A 26,760-nucleotide genomic window follows, 5' to 3' on the forward strand; every position below is an offset into this window, starting at 1 on the left:
GCCTTCCTGCCCCTCCCTGTGCGCTGGACCCTTTGCTGAGCCCTCACAACACACCCAGCTGGCGGAAAAAACCCACCCGAGGCGAAGGGAGCGCTCTTTGCCAGCTCGGCGGCAGGCTGAAACGCCCCCGAGGCGGCAGGCAGCGCCGGCAGCAATGGCGGCTGCGCAGGCCACAGCTGGCAGCCGGCCCTGCCCGCGGGGCAGGCGAGGCAAGCCAGGCTGCAATTACCGGCTGGGAAGCTTCGTGCCTGCCCAGGAACTACAAATTGCCTTCAATTGGGGCCTGGCGCAGCGCTACACCTGCGGCCAGCGGCTCTCGCCCGTATTCACTGCCCTGCCCGGGGGGGCCTGGGCGCTGCCACAGGGCCGCCCGCGAGGCCGGGGAACCGAACCCGCGACCCCGTGCGGCGCAGCGCAGTCCGCCCAGCCCAGGGCCGCGGCCCCAGTCATTCATGAGCGCTCATGAATATTCAGAAGGCTCATGAATATTCACACCCGCGGCTCTCCCACACCGCCGCACGTCACACTGGGGAGCCACCCTCGGCCGGAAGTGGCCTCGCGGCCGGCCTTGGGAACCCCGCGCTCCCTCCCCCGTCGGCACAGCTACTTCCGCCCTTCCTCCCTCCCGCCCGCGCTCCCCGCGCGCCGGCGCCCCGCACTTCCGGTAAGCGCGCGCCCACGTCGCCTCTGCCCCCCCCACCGGCCCTCGCACTTCCGGCCCCGGCGCCGGCCGCTCGCGGCGCGCCCGCCCGCTCGGCCGCGCTCCCGCTGACGGGAAACCTGCGCCGCGGGCCGGCGGCCGCCGCCGCTCCGCCTCTTTTTCGAGCGAAGCCGCCGATGACGCCGTTCCGCTCCGCTCCGCGCCCCGGAAGAGCTGAGGCGCGCCCCGCCTCTTGATCCGGAAGCGACTCGCCGCTCCTCTTTCCGGTGAGGAGGCCGCTGCCGCCGCTGAAGTCGGGGTCGGGGTCGCCGCCGGGGGGTGGTGCGCGGTAATCTGCCGGGTGGCGGGTGGGGGGGGGGGGCCGGGGAAGGGGCACTTCCGGGGCTGAAGCGATCCGGAAGCGGAAACGGAGGAGGGTGCTTGGCTGTCTGTTCGCCCGCCCGCCCGCCCCGGTGCCTGGTGCAGAGCGCGGCCGGCGGCTGCGCCGCGGGGGAGGCGCGCTCCGGGCCAGCCCCGCGCCTCGCCTCGCCGCGGCCTCTGCATCGCGGCCCCGGGGAGGGGGGAGCGGAGGGGGCTAGCGGGGCGGCGGGCTCCCGTCGTCGGCCGCCGCCGTGTGCGCGCGGGGCCCCGCGGGGGGAGGTGGGTCCGGGCCCCCCCCCCGGTCTCGGCCGGGCCCCTGGGAGAGCGCCCTCCCCCCGCTATGGCCGCTCCCCCGGGGCTTGGACGTGGCCGGCGGGTGCGGGGTCCCTGCCCTGCGCCGCCCGCTGTCCTGCAGGCCCCTGAGTGCCCCCGTAACCCTGGCGGTTTGTTTGCAGAGACAGCCCCGGAAGGAGGAGAAATGCAAGAGGAGGGAGAGTGAGAGGGGTAAGGAGCTCCCGGAGCAGTGTGAGTGACCCCCGCCCCTCTGCCCTCGCCCCCGGTGCTCAGGCCGCCCCAGCACTCCGCGCTGGGTGGGGGGAGTGGGCCGCAGTCCGCAGCGTTTGGGACTTGAAGTCACCTGGGCGTGGGAGAAGGGACTGACTGCCTGGAAGGAATTCAGGCGTAGGGTGTGTGGAGTACTTCCCTGCCAGGCATCTGTTTCCACAGAGGCTCAAGTGGCTGGGGTGGTAGCTAAGGATGTGTCAGGGAGGCACCAAGGTTGTTCCAGCCCTGGTGCGCGGGCTTGGGGTATGGAACTTTGCCTTTGAGGTATGCCTCATATGATTGTTTGGGTTTTTTTTTTTTTTCCTAAAGGTGTAGCAGTCCTTAAACTTTTTGTGCTTATGAGCTTAGTGGAGGCACTTTTGCATTTGACCTAATATCCTGTGCGGCCTTCAGCATCAACCATGTTTAGCAGCAATTTAACCTAAAAGCTCCTTGTTACTGAACAAAGATCTAGGCAGATAATAAAACAACGTTGTAAATCATTCCTGAGTGTCGTATTCAGGGCTTTTTGTTAACTAAAACCTGTACTGAATGGAAAATAGGGTATGTGGAGAATAAGGAAAAGCATGTTAAAAGTCAACCTTTAAATACCTACATATCCAACCTTAATTATGCCTTCCAGAAACACAGCCTCTACCTCACCGTATACTTGCATACGCTTTTATCTGTGTGCTTATGGTAAAAGTGATGACCTGCAACGAAGTATAAGTCCAGCACGTTAAGTATGTGATTCTGTGAAGTACTCTGAGAGCTAAACTTCAGATTCCTTGTCCCTTGTGAGTTCTCTGGTTCGCTTGGTTGCTTATTTGGTGTATGTAAATTTGTGGTGTGTACATAGAAGGTGTTTCTGGTTTATATCAGGAGGGTACGTTGACATCTATCTGATACTAGACTGGTGAATGGGAAGAAGGTCCCATCTCTGGCCTGTTTATGGAAGCTGGGATGAGGAAGGCACTGCAGTGGGAGCATGCTGTGGTACAGGGTTGAAGCTCCAGCCCATATGTGATAGTTATAGAGCAATTGGAAGGGTTACGTGCAGAGTTCTGGTGAAGTAAGTGTGAGTTGTGTTAAAGTCGGGGCTGTGAATAGGGGTGCATGTTTATAAAATATCCTTTAGACTAAAACTTGGAAGGGGGAGGTGGGGCGGGTGGGGGCTGTGGGTGTTAAGGTAGTAGCTTGGTGGAGGAATCTTACCCTTGTTTTCTCCCTTTGGAAGATTGACATAATAGTGAGATTGCATGAAAGCTTCAATTCTTACACCATTTCTCCTTTCCCTCCCCATTCTTTTAACTTCATTACACTTCAGTCTTTCAAACTGATTTTTGAGGCCTGATATCTGCTCAGTATTGAAGATCTTTGGATGCGGAAATGGATTCTAGGAGAGTTTAATGAGAATGGTGCGGTCATTTTCCAAGAATCAGTACGAGGCTTTCTTAACGTACCTGTTTTGTAAACTAAGTAGATAAAAGTTAGGTGCTTGGTGAAGTTCTGGTAGGGAACTAGATGGAGACAGGAAGCAAATGGTGTCCTAGTCTTTGTTGGTTTGGATTTTAGAATCTGAAAATGGATTTGCCTTTCATATCTTGTACTCTTTAAATGAGAGAGTTGTTGCCAAATTTTTATTTAAATTTGGCATCTTTCTATTTAATTCCTAAAATTTGCTGTTCAATCCAAGGGAGTCTGGGACAATTACAGTTTGTTTGGAATGTGCATATGATTATTATGAGACATGTTTTTACAGAATCAGTTTCACTTTTTTTTTTTAATGTGGAAGCTGAGCAGATAGGGCACTACATATTAAAAAAACAAACAAACAAATGACAATAAAAACAACAAAAACAAATACATTGACGTTCCAAACGGGAAGCTCTTGGTTTAGGAGGAGCTCAGCTGTCAAGGAATGTCTTATCTCTTCATTTATGTCCGTCCTGTGGAAGAACAAGCCCTGCAATTAAATGTTACATATACAGGAGCTTGCTGTAGGCAATGTATAGAATTAATTTGGCTCAGTGAAGAAAGCAAAGGAGGAAGGTAAGATTCTTGCCCCATCTGATTCTGATTGAATCACAGAAGTGTAAATCCAGAGTAATTCAGTCAGTCAGCTGGCAGTCTGACTATATGCCAGCGCTGTAAGGAGAGTAATTCATTCTTAAGCGTGTTTATTGCTTGGTTTAAGTGAAGCAGGAATACTTAGCTTTGCTGTTCTGTGAGCAATTCATAAAAATAAAATTAACAGGTAATTTGGTGCATTTAAATACTGCTCCTCTGCCTAGAGGAAAATTATCTTTCTGTTTTGGCATGCATGCAATAGTTCCGTGTGCATTTATTCTGGTCTAATATACTTCTGGAAAGTAAGTATTTCATGCTACTCAGGGCATGCTCCACAGCTTATCTGATGACTGAGGTCCTTCAGAAACAATATTTGTTCATTAATTGTACCACTTCTGTTATCATATGGTAGTCTAATTTACAGATAGCTGCATGAGAAACCTACAGTGCCTGATTTCTTTACGTAGCTTATTCTGCCAGGCATAATGTTCTCTGCCTATTTTATCTGCCAGTTTTGGCATATTTGTTCAGGGATAGGCTCATCTGCTCTAGAAAATATTCTTTTGTGAATTTCTTTAGTTTATGACTGGCATTTGCAGAAGTGTTGCAGACTTTTCTAGGTGATGATACTATGCAAAGGAATGGAAGGATTGGAATGGAAAATTAGTTTCTCCTTCAGTTGGATGTTCTTGAAGAGATTAAGCTTCTGTCTTCAGAGGGCTATCTTTTGGTGTCTAACCAGTGCTCTGACTGCACGGAGAATTGAGATGGAGCAGTGGCACCTGACTGGGGACAGAATCTCGTGCCAAAGGCATGGATGAAATGGGCAGTACAAAGCCATGATTTGATCTCACTTGGAAAAGGGGTATCTTGGGCACAGGGTAGTCAGGTTGCTTTCCCACAACATAGTTTTGTTGGATGAGAGTAGAGAGCGTCTTGTCTGTTGGGAATCTTGAGTGGCATTTCCTCTCCCTCCCTCCCTTCCCCCCCCCCCACCCGGCCGGCCCTGAGATGGGGGCTGAAGTTGTTAGAGCAGTGGGCAACAGGAAGTTAGGAGCCTTATGTTTGACTTCTTGATCTCCTATGGCTGTCTGTTATCTTGGGCAAGTCTGTTTCCCTGTTTCTGCCTGTCTTTCTTCCTGTGTAACATAACGCTAATGTTCTCTTGCTGTGTCTGGGTCCTTAGCGTTGAGCTGGGGTGACGGGACAGGCAAGGTCCGGAATTCTCACCTCCTGTGGGATCAGACTGTCTATGACAGTGAAAAATGATTTTCAGCTCTTATTTGCCTGGCTGCAGATGCACAGACTTCATCATTACTGTATTCACACTTAGGCTGCTGATAATCGAAATTTCGGAGGTGTAATCAGAGTTGGGGCAGATGTAATCAATCATTTTTTTTGCATGGAGGGCTATGGGCAAGAGGCATTTGAGAGGGACCTGTGCCTGTGGGGATGGTAGACATTACCTTTTCCCCTTGAAAATAACAGGATTTGGGCAGATAGCTCGAAAGTGGGGAGAAGTTGCTCAAATAAGAAAGGGGAGATTAAGGAACTGTCCCAGCATTAGACTGAGCCAGTTCCCTATTGGAGTCTCTTTGGGTTTAATGTTCCTATCGTGTGTGTGTGTGTGTCTGTCTGTCTGTCTTCGTTCTCCTCCATTCCTCTTCCCTTCCCCCTTCCTCTTCCCCCCTGCGCCCAGCTAGGATGGAAGAATCTCATTTCAACTCCTCCCCGTACTTCTGGCCAGCGGTGCCCACCGTCTCGGGACAGGTAAGATCTTTGTCTTCCAACCTATTATGCTGGTCTTGCTTCCTGTTAGAAGTGCATGTGTAATAAGTGTTTTTGTTGCATTTCTTGCTCAGCCAACTGCTGGGAAGAAGCTGCGCTGCAATATTCTAAAAGCCATTCTTCCCACCCATTTAGATTGAAAACACCATGTTTATTAACAAGATGAAGGAGCAGCTATTGCCCACAGAGAAGGGCTGCAGCCTGGCTCCCCCCCACTACCCTGCCTTGCTGACAGTACCCACCTCTGTGGCCCTACCCACTGGTATCTCCATGGACTCGGACACCAAGCCAGAGCAGCTGACACCGCACAGCCAAGCTCCTGTGACTCAGAACATCACTGTGGTACCAGTGCAATCTGCTGGGCTCATGACAGCAGGTAGGGGGCTCCAGAGACTTCTGGAACAACATGAAGGAGACTCGAGGATGGGAAGAGGATGAGGGGACGGGGAGTCCTGGATAATCCTTTGGGGGCATTAGATTAATCCTAGGCATATTAATGGTGTTGACTGCCTTGGCCCTAGGCATGCATTCACTATGAATCTTTAGACATTCTTGACATGTGGGTGTTTGACTTCCAGCAGTGGAGCCTGGGGATGTTTTGGTGGAGGGCAAGCTACTCTGTTCATTTGGGTTGTGGTCAAAGACATATAAAGCTTACTTCTTTGGGTTGAGGAGGTTGAAAATAATTAGAGATATGTAATACCTGACTTCTTCCATCTTTCTCTGTTTGCAGGTCCTGGTCTGGTGATAACTTCCCCGTCAGGTTCCTTGGTGACCACAGCCTCCTCTGCCCAAACCTTTCCCATCTCAGCCCCCATGATTGTCTCTGCACTGCCCCCTGGGTCCCAGGCAGCCCTCCAGGTGGTGCCTGATCTGTCCAAGAAAGGGACAACCACCCTCTCCGAAGGTGGTGGGGGTGGTGGGGGTGGGGGAGTTGCCCCCAAACCACCCCGGGGCCGGAAGAAGAAACGATTGCAGGAGTCGGGGCTGCCAGAGATGAGTGACCCCTTTGTGCTGTCAAACGAGGATGATGAGGACCAGCACAAGGATGGCAAGACATACAGGTGGGGAGCAGGGTTCAACCATGGCTATAACATTGCATGGGGATGGGGGTATATTCCACCCTTCAGAGGGTTACATGGGGAAGAAGAGATCTGTGCCTCATCCCTGTAGAGTCCCTGAGTATAGAAACTTTCAGCTGTACAAAAAGTTTAGTTTTCTCTCTAATTGAGAATGTTTGTAAGCCTGAGGGTTGTCCCAAGACTAGGGATCTCCTTTTTAGTGGAAAACCTCAATTTCCTAAATAGTATAGATATTAATGTTACTAGGTCAGTTAATGACCAGGATCTTATGGGGCTGAGCCATATCCTTGATGTCACAGCCAGGTACTGTGGCTGGTGTACTGCAGAATGCAGTAGTCTGGTGTAACTGGAGCACTTCCCGTGTAGTTGGGAGCCCTAGTGTGCTTGGCTGCCCCGAGTTGGGGCTCCAGACTATGCAATACAAAGACTACAAACCGGAGGCACAGAGCAGGGAGTGAACTGTGGTGATACTGTCTGCTCCCATATGCATTGCCCCCTGTGCTCTCCTCCTATTTCAGCATTCCCAACAAAATAGGGAAAAGAAATGCATTTCTGAATTAGGTATAAGGGTGTTTCTGAGCCTTCAGGGAATCAGATAAGAGGGGGAAGAGTTCTGAGCCCTGAGGCTGGCTTTCTGACCTTGGAGGGATGTGGCCTGAGTTCATAAGTGAGTGGTAGCAAAGGGTAAGGTTAATTAATGAGAAGTATTTAAACTAGAGATGATGAGCATGGGTGTTTTTGAGAGGGTAGGAACTGGGCAGAGCAGAGGAGTGCTAGGAAGGAAATGTGATGGACTGTGTTGATTGGGAAGTGGGAGCGTGTATGGGTGATTTAGTGATGGGTGTTTCTGAGGAATATTTAAGAGGAAGAAGAGACAAAGGAGTGACACAGCAGTAAACAGTTTTTTCTGTTCTGCCCTTTGCACATAGGCAGATTGAAACAGAAATAGGAGATCGTCCCCAGTTCTTCTCACTTCTCTACTGTGTGCCCATTATCTCTTCTCAAAGTTTCCCTTTTGCCATCCTAGCCTCCCCCCCCCCGCCCCCTACACATACCAGATTTAATTATGTTTCTGGGATTAAGCTCTAACAGCGTGGAGGTACTTGCACAGAATCAGTGCATCCATTGCAGGGGCTGTGTTATTATTAACTATAGATTTCAAAAAAGTTTACATTTTTAAATCAGTACATTTAAATGGGTACAAAACCAGACCTTGGATCAGCCTTTTTATTCCTTTACCAGTGTCCCAGTTTTCCACTTTGAAAATATAATCAGCGTATGCTGAAGAGGGGCGGGAGTGTTAGGTAGCTTGCTATGTGTAATCCCGCCGTTTATTTTGGGCCCTAGCCACAATTCCACACTACTCAAGCTGCTTACAGTCTGGGTTGCTAATTAGGTTGTTAAATATGTATTTACAGGGGACACAATTGGCAGTGAACACTAGAATTAAAGCTGAACCAAGGCTTTAATTATAGCTCCTTGTTTACTTGCAAATTTGGAAAAAAATACCCATGACCAGGTGGAGTGACTCAGCAGAAGCTTCATGAACACCAATAGTCTATGTAACAGCTCATGAAAAAGACTTTGCAAAAAAAGACAAAATGACTTTATATGTAGGAACATGTAATCAGGAAGACTTCCTGTCTTCATGTTTAGTCTGAGTGTGGTACCTCTGCCTCTTCTTCCAGCCCCTGTCCCAAGCATACTTTCCTCTGAGCAATGTTATGGTGGAAGATAACTAAACTGAGATTTATTGAAGATCACAAAGTAATATTTCTGCCTCCTTTGGCAGATGCCTTCCTTTTTGGCTGATGCTTTCCATGTGCAAGTTCAGAACTAAAAATAATTGTTGAAAATGAACAGAAAATGCTGTCTCCTCTTGGAGCTGTGGGAGACAAGGCCTTTGTAAAATACAGTAAATTTTTTTTTTCCCCCATAATATGTGTATGAATAGACTCACAAGTTAAAACTTTTAGGACTCCTAGGCCTCTTTCTGTTTTCTAAAAGGAAATGATGGTTTGGGTAGTTCCAGTCACTACAATAGGCAAGCATATCTTGGCTAAATTAGGACTGTGGAATGAGATTCTTCTGCTTTTGTTCCCTTCTCAGTCTGGGAAAGGAGATGCTTGTGGTATACGTGTGTATGTGTTTGTATAGTTTCACTGATTCTGGTGATGATACACTGAGGACAATCTAGTCAGATGCCTGGAAAGAGATGGACTGTGTTGATCATCCTGATTGTGGGTTTGTTTGTTTTCTTTTTTTAATAATTTCTAATGTCTTTTGTCAAATTGATTTATTGTTTGGTTTTATGTTTCTCTTTTTGTTCTGTGAGCTTTGTCCCAAGTACCTGAGCAAGTATTTCCCTAATACCTGACTCCTGGTGTACTGGTGTAAATAGAGCAAGGCCTTGAATGGGCAGCACCGCAGGCAGAGAGGTCGGGAGGAACTGGAGCGCCAAGGTGATGGGCATATTGCAGATGAGCCCACTGGGTGTAGAGATTTCAGCTCCAGAAAATTGTAGCTCTCTTGCTCTCATATCAGCTCTAGAAGTGAACTTGTCGCCTCCTCTGTAAGTAATATAAGAATCTTTGTGACTAGATTTTTCTTTGTAAGAAAAGGTGTGAAGCTTTTGCTAGTGATGGTGTAGCTTGCAGGTCTTGGCCACCTGGCTTTAGGGTTAATCTGGCAGAGTCCTTATACTTTGTGCTATTAGAGGAACGCTTACACCTGCAGGGGACAGCATCTAGACCAGTTCTGTGAAGCGTTTTTCTCAAAAGTAGTGTCATTTTAGCCTTGTCTGGACTTAGTGTCAGGTGTTTATTAATCTCCCCGACATCTCTGTAGAATTCACTTTTTCTGTGAAAAATGGGATAAGTATCAGAGATCTTTCTAGTAAGATGCTGGCAGTGTGAAGTACATGGCTTCTCATCAGAGCTTTAAACAGTGCTGGGAGGAGAGAAATAGCTTAGGTCCTTGATGCAGTAGTATTGTTGCATACTATGGCTTGGTGCCTGTATCTGTGCACTTTTTGAAGTTTGTGATGTGATATGATCAGCTGACAGGGCTGATGAGGTGCTTCAGGTTCAGAACGAGGCGAGACCAGTTCTCTGACAAACAGTTCTCCAAATAGTTTGATCTTTTACAAGAAGTTGAGAGCTCTTTACAAGTATCGCTTGGTTCCAGGATTAAGCTTGCAAAGGCTGTGACGAATACCAGGTCATTGTCTAGAATGGTTTTGCAAGTTGTGCTTTTGAACAAACAGAAAAATGTACTGTAACCAATGAGTGCTCTGTTTTCCATGCCCAGTTCTGGGTTTCCTTATTTTCCAGTAGGTTATGGAAATAAAAGGGGATTCTGGTTTGGGAGACGTGAACAGCTAAGGGACGTAGGAAGCTTCTGAGGTGAATCTAGAGAGAAAAAAGGCACAGAAGCCAGTTGGCTTGGCAATAAGCAGAGTTGAACTTTAGATAGGGAAGAAGCTGGGTGGAGGCCCCCTTTAATCAGGAAATCAGGGAGGCAAGAGGAGCCAGTGGTAGAACAGGTGGGCATGTTCTCAGACATGTCTCATTCTGAGCCTTTTTTTCTGCCTTGTGTGGGATTTAGCATTGCTGTTTGTTGAACTTCCCGTGGTTTAGAATAGATCTGAAATCTGGTGAGTCTGGCTTTTCAAAGATGTTAAGCATGCTCAGAGATGCTTTATAGTTCAGTAGTTGAAATATGTGAAGATTGTATCCTATTTGATGTTACTTGAGGCTTGCATCACTCCAGGCACTGATCAGACTGTCCTTCTCCCCAGAACCAACTGAATACACTATGCCCTCTCTTAGTGTCTATACAAGACTGGACTGCATGTACTCTCTTTGCAGTGATGAGTGTCTTCCAGATTAGAGCTGAAGGGCCAAGCATGCTTTTCCTTCAGTCACAGCTACTGTGAAGACCTTCTGCTTCAGAAGGAATTCTCTGTGCCCACTGTTGACCATTATCTCCTTCTAGTGGCTACAGAGGCAGGGTAATGAAGACACTGCTTGGTTCAGTGGGGACAAGCATGAGATACGGGTAGGAACTGGAGCTGATGATGTCTAGGAAGTCTGGAAATTTGAGTAGAGAGGAGATGGGAGTGGGAAAGGACTAGGGATGTTTGTGCAAGAAGCCTAGGAACTAGGAAATGCAGCAGAGGATGCAATGGGGAGCCCATTTGTAAGGGGAAAGATGGCACAGAAGTAAGCTATGAAGGGCCAAGGCTGAGAGGAAGAAGAGTGAGACAGATCTGCTAAGGGCCTGGAAAGTGAGGAGATGCGTACAATTAGCTAACAGATGCGGACAAGATCATGGGACGTGGACAGATAAAAGTGGGGATAGAGGAAGGAAATGTTGAGGAATTGGGAGAAGGAAATGGGGAAAAGCCACTGAAGTAGAGGATAGGCCATGTGGGTAAAGAGGTTGGGACTGGGCCAGGAAGCTGGTGCTCGAGGCAGGGGATTGCAGCACATTGGGTAGAAGCAAAGAGAGGATTAAGTTTTGGAAGTATCAGGCAGAAAGTTTGACCACATTCCCTCCAAAGCCTAGAAGAATTAAATCCTTTATTCTTAAGTTGTGTGATGTTTGCAATCAGCACAAGTATGTGACATCCTCTGGCAAAGAGTCTCATCCCCCTCTGATGCTGTGCTAAAAAAGATGACAAATTACCATTGCCGTCACTTATCCTCTTAGCTGCAGTGACAGAGGTTTGTGCAGTGATTGCTGATGACCAATATGGGTGTCAGTATGATGCCACATGTTGGAATTTCTGTTTGCTTTTTTTAACAAGTAGTTCCGTGAGCAGCGGAACTAATGAAGCCTGGTTTCCAGCGGCTCTCTCCTGTGTGGATTCTCTGATGTCTAATCAAGGGTGAGCTTATTAGCCTTTCCCTCAGCAGGGGGCTCTAATAGGGTCTCTCTTCTTTCCCCAGCTGCATATTTTATGAGACTTTATCTTCAAGATCTTTACCCTTTAATTGGATTCGTTTGAAATTGGCTGGTTATTTCAAAACTTTAAGGAGGACAGATGCACATGTACATACATGTGTACACATAGAGTTTGTACACGCAAGCTTTGCTTTGTATATAAATGCTGTGCTTGGAAGTTAGAAAAATGTCAGAATTAAGACTGACCGTATACTTCAGGACGTAGTAAGGTGAAAACTTGTGTTTTGGCAAGTTCTCTCTCTTCTGCTGAGATATGGTAACTCTGTGTGTGTGTGTGTGTGTGTGTGTGTGTGTGCACGTATGTGTGCGCATGCACGCTCTTAGTTCATAGAGCAAAGCAAAAGGATTTAACAGTAAGCTCTATGGTCATGAGCTTTAATTTTAGCACATTTTACTTTGCATGTCAATGGAATGAGTGTGTGCAGGGGGCTATTACTGCGTTTCAACTGAAGAGAGAGAACTTTGAAACTGTTCTGTCACAGAACTACTTACCTGACCACACCTTTAATTGGGCCCTATTGAGTCAATGCATTTTGATACCATCCTTTATTATGTGATTACAGTTATTGTGTACATGATGACCAGACACTCTTGCCTGTCAGACTCCCACAGGTTTACTTGAAGAATCTGCAAGGAGTGTTTTCTTTTAACAAAAAAAAAAAAAAAAACACCAAAAGATACAAATTATGCATGAGGGTTGCATAAACTAGAAGGATAATTTGGCAAAGGCAATTTACTGCTAGCCTGAAGAATTGGAGGCTACCTTTGCTTCTGCCGTAGATTTGCTATGGTATCCTACAGCCACATGTGGTTCAGACCTGCAGGTAAGCTTACCACGGAGCACGTGCAAATATGAGTTAGCTCTAGCCTTCAATGGATTTGCGTTTGTTGTAGGCTAAAGTGGCCACAGATAATTATTGTGAAAGAATTAATGTTTGGTCGCTCCGGTGTTCCCAAAACCTTAATCTCTTCTCAAGTATTGCTGAATATTCCTCTCTGACTTACATGTCAGACCACTTTTGCTTTGCAGAATCATTGACTCTCACAGCTGCAGAACAGAAATCTATAGGAGCTGTGTTTCGAATGTATATAGTATAAATTTCCCTTTGGGGGAGGGGAGGGGAAGCGGTCATGAGGTTGGCCAATCAGAATTAGTGGGTATGTCTTAATTACTGTTTCACTCCTCTGTCTGATTTTTATTTTTGCTAAGGGGAGGGGGGGCAGTGATGAAACAGGGATATCGTGGGGATAAATGAGTGCTTATGGAGCACTGATACTTCAGTGATGGGTACCACAGATGAGTGATTCTACTTTATGAGGTCAGAATCGCATGTGGTCAACAAGGCTCAAGGCTGTACACAGAATGATGTTGAAAGAACTGAACGCTTCTTTGTTAAGCCTCTATCTATGCAACAAAATAAGGATGCAGCCCTGTTGAAACGGTTAATGAGGGTGTATCAGAATGTGCCTGCATTGTGGAGCCAAATTATGATGACGTAGATGACCTTAATTCTGGCATTTCCAAATTTGTTAGTGGTTCCTCATGGGGTTTTTGTATCCTTTTAATCTTAGCTTTTGCATGTTATCACTGTACTGGGAATCGCCTTACTGTATTTCATTGTTTTGCTGATCTTAATGGTGACCAGTTTCAGAAATTAGTAGACAAGGTCCTAGGTCTGATAGTATTCAATGATCTGGAGGTCAACATAAAATCCTGGCTGACAATTTACAGATGGAACCAATACTGATGGATAGCTAAAAATGATAGGGAAGTTGTATGTGGTTGTTAAAACTGGGACTATTCAAGCACGATATGTTTTAATATAGCCAAATGGAAGGCTTAGTGTCCTGGATAATACTCTCTGACTTATCCAGCAGAGTCAGTGTTTGAGGCTTAGATGCTTGAACATATTTTAAAACAAACAAAACTGTTCTGGCCTGGATGGAAGTGCCCTATTGGCTACCACTGAACATCTTTCAACTAAAAATAAGGAATATAAGTGGGGAAGCAGTATCCTGGAAAGCAATGACTATGAAAAAATTTTCAGAAATTAAATGACACCATGTAACCTCCCAGTGCGAGGTTGTGGCAGAAGGAGGTAAATGCAATTGGTGGGTACATAAATGTTGGAGTGATTAAAAGAGGTGCAACTGGTGAAGCATGCTGAAATACCACATAAAGTTCTGGGCTTGATATTTTAGAAAGATGGTTTGGTAAAATCTGGAATGTCCTGAGAAATCTAAGGACTAGATAAGTGATATATGGTGAGAGCATTTAAAAAACTCTCTGCCTTGCCAGGAAAGCGGTGCATGTTATTGTCGGTGGCCTTATGAAGCTACCAAGTGACTGAAGGACTGGAATAAGTCAACAAAGGTCTCTGAGTGTAGCTGATAAAATTTTGAGAGTAGGCATGTCAATAGTATGAACTGGTAAATGCAAGCATAATGTTAACTTTGAATATGCGTTGATGATGCTGGGTGTGGAAGTGGGGAAGCCAGAGGTACAGTGATCGAATGCCTTCGTTTGGCAATTTTATATTCTCTGGCTTTATTGAGGTCTTATTTGAGTTTTTTAGTTCTGTATATTAAATGGTAACACTATCTCCTTTCTTCTACCTCTTAACAAATAGTACCAAGGAAATATTTCACTTCAGCTTTAAAAGATTGGGGAGACGTTAAATTAGCATTCGTCATGCACTGTACCATGTTTGCATTAGTTACTTCATTAATTGTGCATTAAAAAAGGAGTAAATTTTCCTTGCTAATTGAACTGTTGACTTTCACAGCCTAAACTTACTCTTATTCCCTAGTTTGACTTCAGATCTTCCTGATCTGTGTGTAGTGGGGTTTTTTTGTTTTGTATTTTTTTTTTTAAGCTTTGGTTTAACATGTGTTTGTAGTCCAACAGAAGGAGCTTAACTTCTAAGACCAAACTCAACAGATGCTAGGAATTTGAATTCTCAAAGCAATGTGAAAGCTTACAGAGTCTTCACAACTGTCATACCAATTAATTGAGCACTGGATTGAAAAATGCTGTTCATCAGTTAGGCAAATTTTACTACTGGAAGCTCTTTCAGCAGGTATTTTAGCTCATAACAGCATCCAATGAATGAGGCAGAACATTCCATGAACAGTGGAACAAATCCGGTACTACATGCCACAGAATTGTAGTCTGCTTGCTATAAGCATAATTTCACTTATGATTCATCATGATGACTTTCATATGGAAGCAGAATTGGAATTGTACATCCAGCTTTTACTGGCACTTCATGATTTTGAGGGTGTTTCTGTGCAACCCGAACATTATCTCAATGTCTAACCTCTGTAGATTATAAAAAGAAAGAATGATAAATGTTGAAAGGCATTACTTTTGATCTTTAGCATATTGCTGGGTACTAAATTAAATATTTATATGGAGAAATATACCTTTACATTATTAAGAATATGTTCTCCTAGGCTGTCTTAAGTTTCCAGTACCATAACGAGACCACTGAATGTGTACAGGATGGTACGGCAAAGCAGTCATAAGGAAGTTAATGTCACTCAGTGATGGGAACGGTGCAGTCATATCTGTTCCTTGCTGTCAGAAAGAATACAGTGGAAGTAATGTCAGTTTAAAGGCACAATTTGAAATGCTTTGAACTTGAGGAGAAAAGATTAAAAATGATCATAAAGGAGAATTAAAAAAAAAAAGACTAATTATTTCATATATCATTATGTTCTTGCTTAGGAAGCAGCACTTGTGGCTTTTCCTTACCCCAGAAAGGAGAATTTCGCTGAAATCAAATACTGAAAAACAGCACTGACATGTCAGATATGGGTAATCTCACTATCCATGTGGACCTAACATTATTTTGAATCCATATTTGCCCACTAGAGGGCTAATTGCATTTTCTCCTTTAATATTTTATACCGTCTGAGGCAAAACGTAAAGTGCTTAGTTTAAAGGATCATTTGTTCCTTTGAAAACACCTGGTACCACATAATATGAAACTTTCTAAAGTACAGCTTTCTGCTGTATTCCAGGACTTTTTTTAACTCATAAAGCTCATAAATTTCATCAAGCTGCATAATATTCTTGCCCTTTCAGGGCTGCTGGTAATTAGATTATTGGAAGATGAGTTGTTGCAAAACTTTTTTTTAATGTTGTGTTTGAAAAACAATACAATACAATGTTTACCGCTGCTAAATTCAGACAATTGTTTTTTTTCCCTCTCTAACAGTCAGGTTATCTTCCGTTCTAAAGCAGGTGCCAGAGAGGTTATGAAATACCTTCTTTATAAGTTTATCTGGAAATTCTGAATGCACATGTAGTGTTTTTTTTTTTTTTTAAATTAACATTTATTCTAGAGAATTTCTGACCTGAAGGTAGACACCTAACAAAACTGTAAGTAGAGGGAAAGGTGCATAGAAGTAGTGGACAATAGAGTAGATGGCTTTATGGCATTATAGAGTTAATGGGTGGGACTACTTAGACTGGATGACATAGTAAGGTTCATGAATTTTTCAAAATAGTATCGACTTTAAAATATATGGTTGTATGTACCGCACAGAAGAGATTATTGCCCAGCATTGCATTTGAACTAGAGCAAAACTTTTAGAAAGGTATTACTCTGAGAAAGGTAGCTGTTGGTTCCAAATGATTAAGACTTTACCCTGGCCTCAGAGTTTTGTTCCAAACCATGAGAACAAGGCATCTTTGAAAGATGTTATTTCCTCTTGGGTTTTTCTAACTTCTACTGCTAGCCATTGTATCATTTGGGCTTTCTTTGCTGCATAAAACATTCCCCTAACAACTGATATTTTTCTCCCTACATAGATTTTTATGGATATTGACCAAGATATCTTTAAATCTTTCCTCCAAACCTATGTAGACTGGGCTCAGTGATTCTCTGCTATGAGGCACATTTTCCATGCATGACATCATTCTTTAAGTTGTCTGATCTAGTCTGAGTTTTTCAGTAATTGTTGACCACATAGACCTCAGAATTAGACATGCTGTTGCAAAAACAGTCTTACCATTCCTGTTTATAAAGGTGATACCTGCTCTTTTCCTTTATGTTTCTGTTAGCCATATTAGCACAACATCGCACTGGGAGCTTATTTTCAATTGAACAGTTTCTCATCAGGGAAGTGAGATTCTGAATCAGACTTCAATTGAGAGTACTGGAAATAAATATCCTCTGAGATAAAACTTGATAAATTCGTGCATGGGATTATGACATAATTGCTTGTAATAGTGGGGAACTGGACTTGGTAACTCAGAGGTACTTTTCAATTTAGTGTTCAACTGGAAGTTCTTTCTAGCTTCACTGCTTTCAAGGATACAATCCTCATCCTGTAAGCATAACTTGGTAACTCCAATGTGCATATGCTGTCAAGTCTAGCTTCAGAAGTTTCAGAAAGTTTGGCACAAACTGGACAAATGTTTGGAGATGCTGTCATTTATAAACCAAAAGCTACTCTTTTTTTTTTTTTTTTTTTTTTTTTTTTTTTTAAGGAAGACTCTGATGCTCATTTTAACTCCTCATATCTTTAACAGACCTAGGGATAAACAGGCCAAATTATTTCTGTTTGATTCCAGGAAGGATTGGTTTGTGTTTATGTGAAAGAGGATATGTAAGGATATGTTCTTGAAATAGCCAATGTGTGTAATATATAAATGCATTTTAATATGTGCATTGTATTAGGGCTTGCAATTAAAGTGGAATAAGAGAAAGATGAAGGTAGGAAATGTGGAAACAACCATTAAGAGATGATAGTGAATGTAAAGAAACAGTGATGGAGAGGAAAAAATGTTATGGCAGGTGTGCAGTAGTGTGCTCACTAGGGAGGCATGACTTCCAGTAAATGGCTTGAAATCAAGTTGTGGCTTGGGAAGGGCCTATGGAAGTTAAGGTAGGTGCTGGATCAATACTGCCTACATTACATACACTGGTCAGACTGCACATTTCATAAAGGCTTCTGACTCCAGCCTGAATAGTCACAATAGTAGATGTAGTGAAGGAGGAGAACAAATAGATGAACATGGGGAAGAGCAGGATCAACTCTGTGGCTTGTAGCACCTGCAGGGACTCTTGTCACTGAGGCATTTTTAAACACTTGTAAAACTTGAGGAAATTCCCAGACAAAAACATAATCAACCTGCTGTGAAGGTTGAAGTCATCTTTGCCAGACCTCTTCTGGGTGGCGTTTTTTTCTCTCTGATGTGACCTGGAAGTTCCAAGTGCAGGTTCCATTTTGTCTTTTTTTTTTTTTAATCAACAAGTCTGCAAATAAAAAGCTAAGTTCAGAGAAACCTTAACTCTGCCCCTCAGCTGGCACGCATTTAAAAAGAGAGGGGGTGGGGGCAACAGAAGAAGTCCACTAACTTGGATGCAGTTTCTATCTCTCTATCACATTATCAAACACAAAATCTTTTATCATCTTTAATTGTGTAACAATGCAAGCTTCTCTTAACAGCCTTGTGTCGTGATGGGGGAACAGTTTTTAACAGCAGCATCCATAGCAAATAAATGCCAACTGCTTCTTCCTGTTCAAAGAGTCCATGTGTCACCAAATATGTTTGTCATCACTATGGGAACAGTTGGGTCCATGTATGTTATGCATCACATCAGTAAGGTAGACATGATGAAAGCCTGTGAGACCAATGAAATACCACATTTGATTACCAGAGTACCTTTGTGAGACCCACTAGGAAAACAGCACTGTTCTCATTTTCAGCATTGTCTTCCAACTACTCAAGTGTCTTCTCCAAAAATGGGAGCAGAGTTAAGTGGTTTTGGTCATAACTGCTTTTGCAGACTTTGCAGTACATGGAATTAACTTTTATTATGAAGTTGAACCTTAACCTGGGATTTCCAGGCTTTCTGACTTTTTTGACTGAAATAAATCATAGATGAAAAAAATTTTTTTTTTTTTGTCTGGGAATTATCATTCCAGCCCCCTTCAGATTCCTCTTGGAAAATTTCTGAAGTGCTGCCCTGTCTCCCTTCTAAGCATAATAAATTAACCTCTTTGATTCTTCTAAGACCTTGACTTGTCTTGCTGCAAGGTGTAATCTGGACTCTTCTGCCAGTTCCTAGCTTAAGTTTGCCCTTCTGGGACTGGAGGACTCACAGCTAAGCACAGTGTCCCAGGTGAAACCTCCCCTGAACCACATAGCAAGAAACTATCCCTTCTTCACTCAATGTGAAAGACCCTGTCCAGTTAGAATTGATACCTAGTGGGGCTTGCCCCCGTATGACACTGTCTCTTCCCCTCACCCCGGTCCCAGGTGCCGGATGTGTTCGCTGACCTTCTACTCCAAGTCGGAGATGCAGATCCACTCCAAGTCCCATACGGAGACAAAGCCACACAAGTGTCCTCACTGCTCCAAGAGCTTCGCCAACAGCTCCTACCTGGCCCAGCACATTCGCATCCACTCAGGGGCCAAGCCCTACACGTGCAGCTACTGCCAGAAGGCCTTCCGCCAGCTCTCCCACCTGCAGCAGCACACACGGTAAGGGCCAGAGGAGGCTGGGGGCCCTCCGCACTGCATGTTGCTGTTATCCCAGCATGCTGTGAGCACCCTCAGTGGGTGACTACCTGGGGAAGACCTCACTGTTTTGCACAGGCTGGTCACTTCTCATACACAACAAATTGGCAGTAGTGGTATCTTACACATGACTTTTTGCTTGCTGTGAGGGGCTGGGTGTGCACAGAGGTTAGTGCTGCTTTACTCTAGGGGGTGTCTGTAATAGAGTGGTATTTCTGACAGAAGGTAGGACTTGTTTTGTCAGGGTAGAGCAGGCATAGAAGGACTATTCCCTGTTGCCCTAGTGTAGTTCTGCCAAACATCTGAGAACAGACTTGCAGCCCCCTGCGGTTCCAGCCACAGGCTTCCCACACACAGATCTGCCAATGCCCCTCAGTCCAAACTCTATTGTTCTTCTCTCTGGATCCTCCCCCGGTGCAGACAGACCATGGTCTCTTGAATCCAAGGGGAGCACAGTTTGAGACCGAACATGCTCGTTCCCTGTATGGAGTTCCTCTGTGTAGCCAGATAGCATGGTGCTGTCCCACCCCCTTTGTGCCCTCATTCCATCAGCACTAGCCAGATGGCGGTCGTGTCCAACTGCTGCTGCTCCTCCTCCTCTTCGGCAGGATCCACTCCAAGCTCCACACGGCGATTGTCAAGCCGCACAAGTGTCCTCACTGCTCCAAGAGCTTCGCCAACACATCCTACCTGGCCCAGCACCTCCGCATCCACTCGGGGGCCAAGCCCTACACCTGCCGCTACTGCCAGAAGGCCTTCCGCCAGCTCTCCCACCTGCAGCAGCACACACGGTAAGGGCCAGAGGAGGCTGGGGGCCTGGCCCTGGCCCCCCCGCGCTGCCGGCATGCACCTGTGGAGCACGCGCGCCAAGCATGCGGGGGGCGGGCGGGGAATGCGGCCGGCTGCACCCCCAGAAGGAGGTGGCCCACCAGAGTGGACGGAGTGGAGGCTGCGCAGGAGACACTGACCACATCAGGGCAGAGGTGGGCACATGTTGGCCCTGGGGACCCTTGGTCTTGCACCGCGGGGGGCACAGAGAGAGAACGATAAGAGAGAGAGGCATTGGCCGTAGGGGATCCCAGCCCGGCACCGTGGGGGTTGGGCTCTGTGACTGAGTGTGTGGAAGCTTCTGGCATTGCAGGGGGACAGGGACAGACACATGCTGTAGGTGATTTAAGCCTGATAATGTGAGGGGAAAAGTAATTTGAGCGTGTATCCTGAAAAGGAACAGAGCTGTTTTCAAGGTATTGTGGGAAGCGGAAGAGGAGAGTCCCGTTGCTCATATGGGACACCTGAGCTGGGAGCAAGGAGCCTGGGCCTCCAGACCCCTTCCCACCACATTTTCAGGTGGCCCACATGCCAAGCTGGCTGCACATTCATGAGCTCTTGCTTCTCATTCCTAGTCATTCTCTGAACTCTGCTTGAATGCATACATATCTTCTTTAACACGTAGCTGGACACAGGGGCTAGGGATAGCTCTCTTTGTCCAGCTAGAACAGCATCTGGAGGCAACATCATCCCCTACCCTGCTCTCCTGAGTGGCTGTGAGATTTGATCATAGCATCAGGCCCTGGCAGTCTGCCCTGCCTAGTTGCTCACGCCCTCCCATTTGTGCTCTTCCTCCTCGACAGTATCCACACCGGGGACCGACCCTACAAATGCGCTCACCCTGGGTGTGAAAAGGCTTTCACCCAGCTTTCCAACCTGCAGGTAAGGGGCTGGGCTTGCCGTGCTCACCAGTGGGGGAGGCAAACGTGACTCTCAAGCAGGAGGAGAAACTTCTTGCCATGTTCTGGAAGAGATGGAGGAATTGGGGCAGCTGGGAGGAAAGCAAGAGAGTACCAAAAAGCTGTTGATGCACTGGGGGGAATTATTCACGGCTCTTGTGGCACTGGTGACCCCAAGAAGTCACAAAACGAGTTCCCTTCTGCAGAATTGTAAGCTTGACTTGAAAGTGCTGAGACCTTGGTAAAGCTGGATTCTTCTCCTTCTGATCTGTTCTGTGGAGTTTTCTGACTCAGCCGGGGGCAAGGCTTTTGCTAAATGTGAAACGTGGAATAAAACATCAGTATCTGATAGTATTTTGTTTTTACAATGAAATGAGGGTATGTAAGAATAGGGATTTAGGGAAGCAGAGGTGCTGTGCTGTATTCCAGTACCCTGTCGGAGGACAACTGTAGGAGATGCCAAGAGGCAAATAGCCGTAAATGCCCATGAACACTTAAAAGAGATTCTGCCCTCAAGGGCAGTGACAGATGTGGGGAGTAAACGTGGAGTGAGGCAGAAGAGGAGGAAGAAAAGGAAAAGACTGAGAGTTGGGTGAAGACTGAGATGGGGGTTGTGGAGAGTCAGGAAACTCCCCTCTTCAAACATCTAGTATGCCCAAAGAATAAATGGTATCTATGGGCAAGACGTGGGCTGGAGACAAGAGCTCTGTGTCCTAAACCAGGAGCCAGGTGCGTATCATTAGGCATACTGGGACCTAGGGAACTTGGAGCTTTCTGGAAGGGACTAAGAGGGAGAGGTAAAGCTACCTCCAATATTAATATTCAGTTCCTTTCCTGCACTTGCTTTCTCTTTCTTCCACCCTGCTGCCGTCACCGCAGTCCCACAGACGGCAGCACAACAAAGACAAACCTTTCAAGTGCCACAACTGCCACCGCGCGTACACGGATGCTGCCTCGTTGGAGGTACACCTGGCTACGCACACGGTGAAACACGCCAAGGTCTATACCTGCTCCATCTGCAGCCGGGCCTACACCTCGGTGAGTGTTTGCACCACGTAGGGTGGGGAGCACAACTGGAAGGAGTAGATCCTCCAGGTCCAGTGTGAGCAGCCCCATGAGCTGTTGCAAGCCTTCCTGTTGGCTTTGCCTTTTGTAAAAGTCATCCCCTCCTCTAATGCTGTTCTTCCCATTGCAGGAGACGTACCTGATGAAGCACATGCGGAAACACAACATCCCCGACCCGCAGCAGCAAGTGGTTCAGGCCCAAGCCCAGGCCTCGCAGCAGCAGCAGCACTTCCAGCCCCAGGGGGGTGGGGCGGCAGGGGGCCCTTCTGGAGACACTAACCAACCCAACCCTCCCCCCCAGTGCTCCTTTGACCTGACTCCTTACAAGACTTCAGAGCATCACAAGGACATCTGCCTCACTGTCAGCACCAGCGCCATCCAAGTGGAGCACCTCTCCAGCTCCTAGAGAGACCTCGACCCAGGGAGCAGAAAGCCTCTTGTGCATAGCCTGTGCCCAGGGGCACTGCTTGTGCAGCAGCCCTCCTCGTGCAACAGTCTCCGGCCTCTCCTCCTGCAACAGCCTCTTCTGGCCGTGTAACCCTGTTCATGGCAGCCCCTTGAAGAACAGCCTGTCTCAAGGGGGTGCTCCTTCTGTGCAACAGACTGCCTGGTAGGAGGATGCTTCCTTGTGCAAGAGCCCCTTTCCTGTGCTGGGATCACTTCCTCATGCAAGAGCCCCTCCTTTCAAACCCAAAGAAAAGGCCCATGTTTTGCCTTCTCTCTCACTGTAGGATGTGTATGAAGGGGGGGTGCCTGTGAGACATGCATGGTGGATGGGATGGAGAGAGGGTCCTTGTATGTACAGGGGCTCGGACACGTTTTCCGCAGGCCACAGAAGAATGTGGCAAGGTTCACAGCTAGATGGGTTTTTTTGAGGATTTCCTTGAGTGTCTAAGAGAGAAATATCCATTCCTGTCCCTCCTGCTTGTGAAAGGGAGGAGGGGTCGCTCGTCCTGCCCCGAGGACTGGATGGGAGAAACCCCCTTCTCCCCAGTGGAAGGTGAGACTGGGGGGAGACGTAAGGTGTATTCTCTGGACCTGACAGGTGCCTAAACTGCCTGAGGGCTGTGGAGTATTGCACTGTTTCTCCTCCCTTGTGGAGAGCAATAGAGAGGAGTCTGAACCGGCTGCTCCTTCTCTCCCAGCTGTCTGAGCAGCATGATGGCCAAGGCCCTGTAGGAGTGTGGGTTCCTGCTCATTGCTCTTCCTGCCCATTGTGGATGATGTACTAGCAGCTTGTACTCCTCCTCCTCTCCCTCCTTCTTCCCCCCACCTCCTCAAAAGAGCCTGCAGGCATCAACAACAAACCAAAAAGCAACTGGAGGGTGGGTAAGAGACTGCCAAAATAATCATCACCCTTCTTTCTACTCCTTTCCCTGAAAGGCGGAACAGCAGTTCTGACTGTGGCACACCTGTTCTGCCCCCAGTTTCCCAAAGGGAAGGAGGAGGAGGAATTGACCAGTCTTTTCAAGGAGTCAGCAGGAGGCAGGGAAAGGCTAGCTTCTCCTGCTCACCTCCCATCAGAATGCTCTCCCAGGTTCCCTCTTGCCAAGACGGGCTGGACTCACATGGCAGTGGTGGCCTCTTCTGGACCCTGATCATGGGAGAGAATCCCCAAAAGGTGGACAGTGGAGAGAAGGGGATGAAGATCCCCACAGAGAGACCAATCTAATGAGAAGGGGGAGCCAACAAGAATAAACTGAAGGCCCCTTGAATTTATATATATATATATATATAAATATCTATTCCCCACCCCGGCCCGCTCTGTCCTTGCTGTAACTGTTTCTATCTCTGTGTTTATAAAACGCATAATCCTGGAGAATTTTTATTTTCAATCTTTGTTTGTTTTTCCCTCTCTCTTCGTCTTCAATTCTCCTTCCCTTTTTTTTGGTCCACATGACTACTGGTCTTGTGTCACTTGTTAGTTTATTTGGATCATGGAGGCTGACTCAGAAGAGAATGAGAAGGCAAGGGAAACAGCATGTGTTGTTGGGATTTAAAAACAATCACCCACCCAAAGCCTACAGAATCCCAGACTTCTGTATGAACAACCAATAGGGGCTTTTTTTACCACCTTGTATAGAAATAAATTGGTGTAAAAGGCTTCATGGAGGTGCTGCTGTGAGCACCCGGCCCCTGTGACGTGTTTTCCTTCCCCGTGCACCAGAACACTGCATGAGCATCTTGTTGCTGTGAGTCCTGAGCGGCTGTGTGAATGCGACAATAGCGCATCCCTGCCTATGGGCAGCCTAGTGGCTCTGACAAGGCAAGCTAGGAGCTCTGCCCTTCGCACTCTGCACGTGTGTAGCCTGTGGCAGAGAACTGTTTCTGTGCGCTTAGTCACCAGACTTGGCTGCAAATGGTTGAAGTGTTTCATAGATTCATAGTTTAGGCTAGAAGAAGCTGTCTGATTTGACTTCCTGCATTTCACAGGTGACCTTTCAACCCATTTATCCTGTATTGAGCCCCAATAACTAATGTATATTTGAGGTATGTGTTAGTGAAATGCATTGGCTTGATTTTGAGGCACTGGGATACAGAGAATCTATCCCTTCCATTAGCAGCCTGCTTCAAGGGCTTAGTGTTCTCACTGTTTAAATGCTGAACCTAATTTCTCCTCCCTTGAATTTGTCTGGCTTTGGCTTTTGGCTACTAGTTCTGGACACGTCCATCCCATTGATTCAGAGAGCCTTAGAGCACAGTGGGTGTTTATCCCCTGGCTGGGTATTTAAACACTGTAATACCACCTCTCAGTCTGCTTTTTGACAAGCTAACTAGATGGAAATCCTTAAATCTTTCACTGTAAGGGATTTCCTCCAGCCCATGAATTATTTTTGTGTTTTCTCTTTACATCTTGTCACATTTTTCAGGATCTTGTGAAAGTGTGGATTTTGGAACCCAGTGTTCAAGCCCCAGTGCCATGGACAAAGTCCCCCTGCCCTTTGCCTTAAGTCTGCAGAGGATTGCATTTGCCCTTTACTCACAGCATTACCTGGGAGCTCATGTTAGCTGCTTGTCTGCTATGACTCCTAGATCATCTGAAGTTTCAGCTATCCATGACAGTGTTTTCCCCTTTCTACAGGGGTGACCTGAGTTCTTATTTCGTAGATACTTGATCTTCAGTACAGTCAAATGTAAAGTTTATTTTGTTTGAATCGATCCAGCTTGCTGATGGTCCAGATTACTCACCACTTTGCCAGTTTTATCACCCACAAACTGTATCAGATGTTATTTTTTACGTTCAGATCCAGGTTGAAAACGCTGTGTTGCATCTGACCTAGACAAACTTGAAAAGCATCATTCAGTGCAACCTTTTATTAGCTTCTTTTTGAGATGTGCAGGCTAGGCATTTCTTAATCCTTTTAATACATGCTCTGTTGATTATGTACAGTAAATTTTTTTGACTTATGGTGCTAGGTCAATGCCTTACAAAAATTTACGTATGTTGCACCTATGCAGTCCCCTTTGTCATACCAAATGTATAATAATGTCATCAAATAATGAAATTAGGGTTTGGCCTTTTTTTTTTTTTAAACAAAATCTATATTTCATAAAACCAAGTTGATTGTTTGGATTATAGGTTATATTTTTTGTTCACTAATTCCTCATCTCAACAGCTTTTCCATTATTTTGCCTCAGACTAATGTCAAGTTTATGACATTGAGTCATTTCATTTGCCTTTTGGGAATACTGTCGTGAATGTCTTAATGGTATTTCTCTAATATCCCAAGATTAATTAAAATTGGAATCAATGGGCTAGAAAGCTTGTTAGTTAACTCTTTTAGGACTCCTTGTTGTTTGCTGGCTTAAAAATATATATCCCTAGTAGATATTGTCTAATCTCCTACTTTGACACTAAGGTACTGGAGATAAATTGCTATTTTCAAACTACTGCCACATCCTGTTTTTTTCTGAATATGGAATAGAGGTATTTGTTGACTGATTTTCCTTGTTCTGTGTCACTGGCAATTTCACCGTTTTTTAAGATTTATTTTGCTTCCTTTCTACTTAAGAAAAAAGGAATGAATGATCCCAAATCCCTTTCCTATTTTCGATAGTTTTGCTAGCCACAGAGCTTTCCATGTCAGTTTTCTCTACTTTATAATGCCTAATTTATGTTGCTTGCTGTTTGGCCTTCCCCTTTTCCATGTGTTATATTTTGGCCTTTTTTTTTTTTTTTTTAAAGACATTTCTAGTTGCTCACAGACTTTCCTCACTGAACCCAGAATGAGCTTTCATCCAAAGTTCTGCTTTTTTGATTGTGGAATTGGGGGCTTTTTTGGCCATACAATAAATTTTTCTTAAATTAAGTTTTCATTCACTTTTTTTTTTCCTCTCACAGACAACTTAGTTTACAGTTTTGCTCACCTTTGGAAATTAGCTTTGTGAAGCACAGACTCTGTGCAGTGTTATTACTGCTTGTGGCTGTCCTCTGCATGTCTGTATTCAATACGAGCTGGACATAATTGCCAGATTCCACTTAAGTGATTATCTTCCCTTTTATGCATTGCATTGAAGTCCAAAAAGTTGACTTGTTTTGGGTGCAGTATCTTGTATTAAGAAAACTGCCATTTTAAAAGTTGGAAACATATTTTGCTGACTGGTTAAATACCCTGGGGAATGTCTCACAAGTTAAAACTCCTTGCAGTGGTTTTCCATTTTATGTGTTACAGGTGCTTGAAATCATCCTTCCTGGCCCCTGGTTTGATGTGTTGGTTTCTAATGTCTTCTGTCCTTTCCCTTCTTGGACTCTGTTACCCAGCATAGGAATCCATATGTATTTTAAGGCTGTACAATCCCTGTGTTAGCAGTAATTTCAGATACTACTGCCTGTGTTTGTGCAGTTTGCTGCTGCTCCTATAGCTTTTACTGTCTGTCCAAGAAGAAACTAAGGATTTTTTACAATGGAACTTTCCCACCAAGTTTCAGAAATGCCACTTTATTCCAGGACATGTTTTT

General features: G+C 45.8%; 1 protein-coding gene across 33 annotated transcripts; it reads left to right on the forward strand.

Moving 5' to 3' along the window:
• Positions 1-581: 581 nt before the first annotated feature.
• On the forward strand, positions 582-23,634 carry ZNF384 (zinc finger protein 384). Of its 33 annotated transcripts, none has more exons than XM_068931033.1 (13): positions 582-664; positions 832-927; positions 1,477-1,546; positions 2,208-2,307; positions 5,334-5,404; positions 5,558-5,798; positions 6,156-6,486; positions 11,315-11,395; positions 18,749-18,973; positions 19,618-19,800; positions 20,641-20,719; positions 21,616-21,774; positions 21,932-23,634. In XM_068931033.1, the coding sequence occupies exons 5-13, from the start codon at positions 5,339-5,341 to the stop codon at positions 22,205-22,207; spliced, it is 1,641 nt and encodes a 546-aa protein (XP_068787134.1). In that variant the 5' UTR covers positions 582-664; positions 832-927; positions 1,477-1,546; positions 2,208-2,307; positions 5,334-5,338; the 3' UTR covers positions 22,208-23,634. The 33 variants fall into 33 exon arrangements, with proteins under 33 accessions (XP_068787134.1, XP_068787135.1, XP_068787142.1 ...); XM_068931034.1 differs by having other exon boundaries at positions 5,338-5,404; XM_068931041.1 differs by having other exon boundaries at positions 1,477-1,525; positions 2,208-2,361; positions 11,318-11,395.
• The last annotated feature ends 3,126 nt before the right edge of the window (positions 23,635-26,760 follow it).

This window comes from Struthio camelus, chromosome 1 (genome assembly GCF_040807025.1).
Source record: "Struthio camelus isolate bStrCam1 chromosome 1, bStrCam1.hap1, whole genome shotgun sequence".
Classification (NCBI taxonomy): domain Eukaryota; kingdom Metazoa; phylum Chordata; class Aves; order Struthioniformes; family Struthionidae; genus Struthio; species Struthio camelus.

What these genes read in the sequence shown, in the direction of transcription:
- ZNF384 (XM_068931020.1), top strand. Translation starts at nt 2,485, where the DNA reads ATGGGAAGAAGGTCCCATCTCTGGCCTGTTTATGGAAGCTGGGATGAG. An exon ending in ACGTGCAGAGTTCTGGTGAA is followed by an intron (nt 2,637 to 5,337) that starts GTAAGTGTGAGT and finishes GCGCCCAGCTAG; the next exon opens with GATGGAAGAATCTCATTTCA. An exon ending in TGCTGGGCTCATGACAGCAG is followed by an intron (nt 5,799 to 6,155) that starts GTAGGGGGCTCC and finishes CTCTGTTTGCAG; the next exon opens with GTCCTGGTCTGGTGATAACT.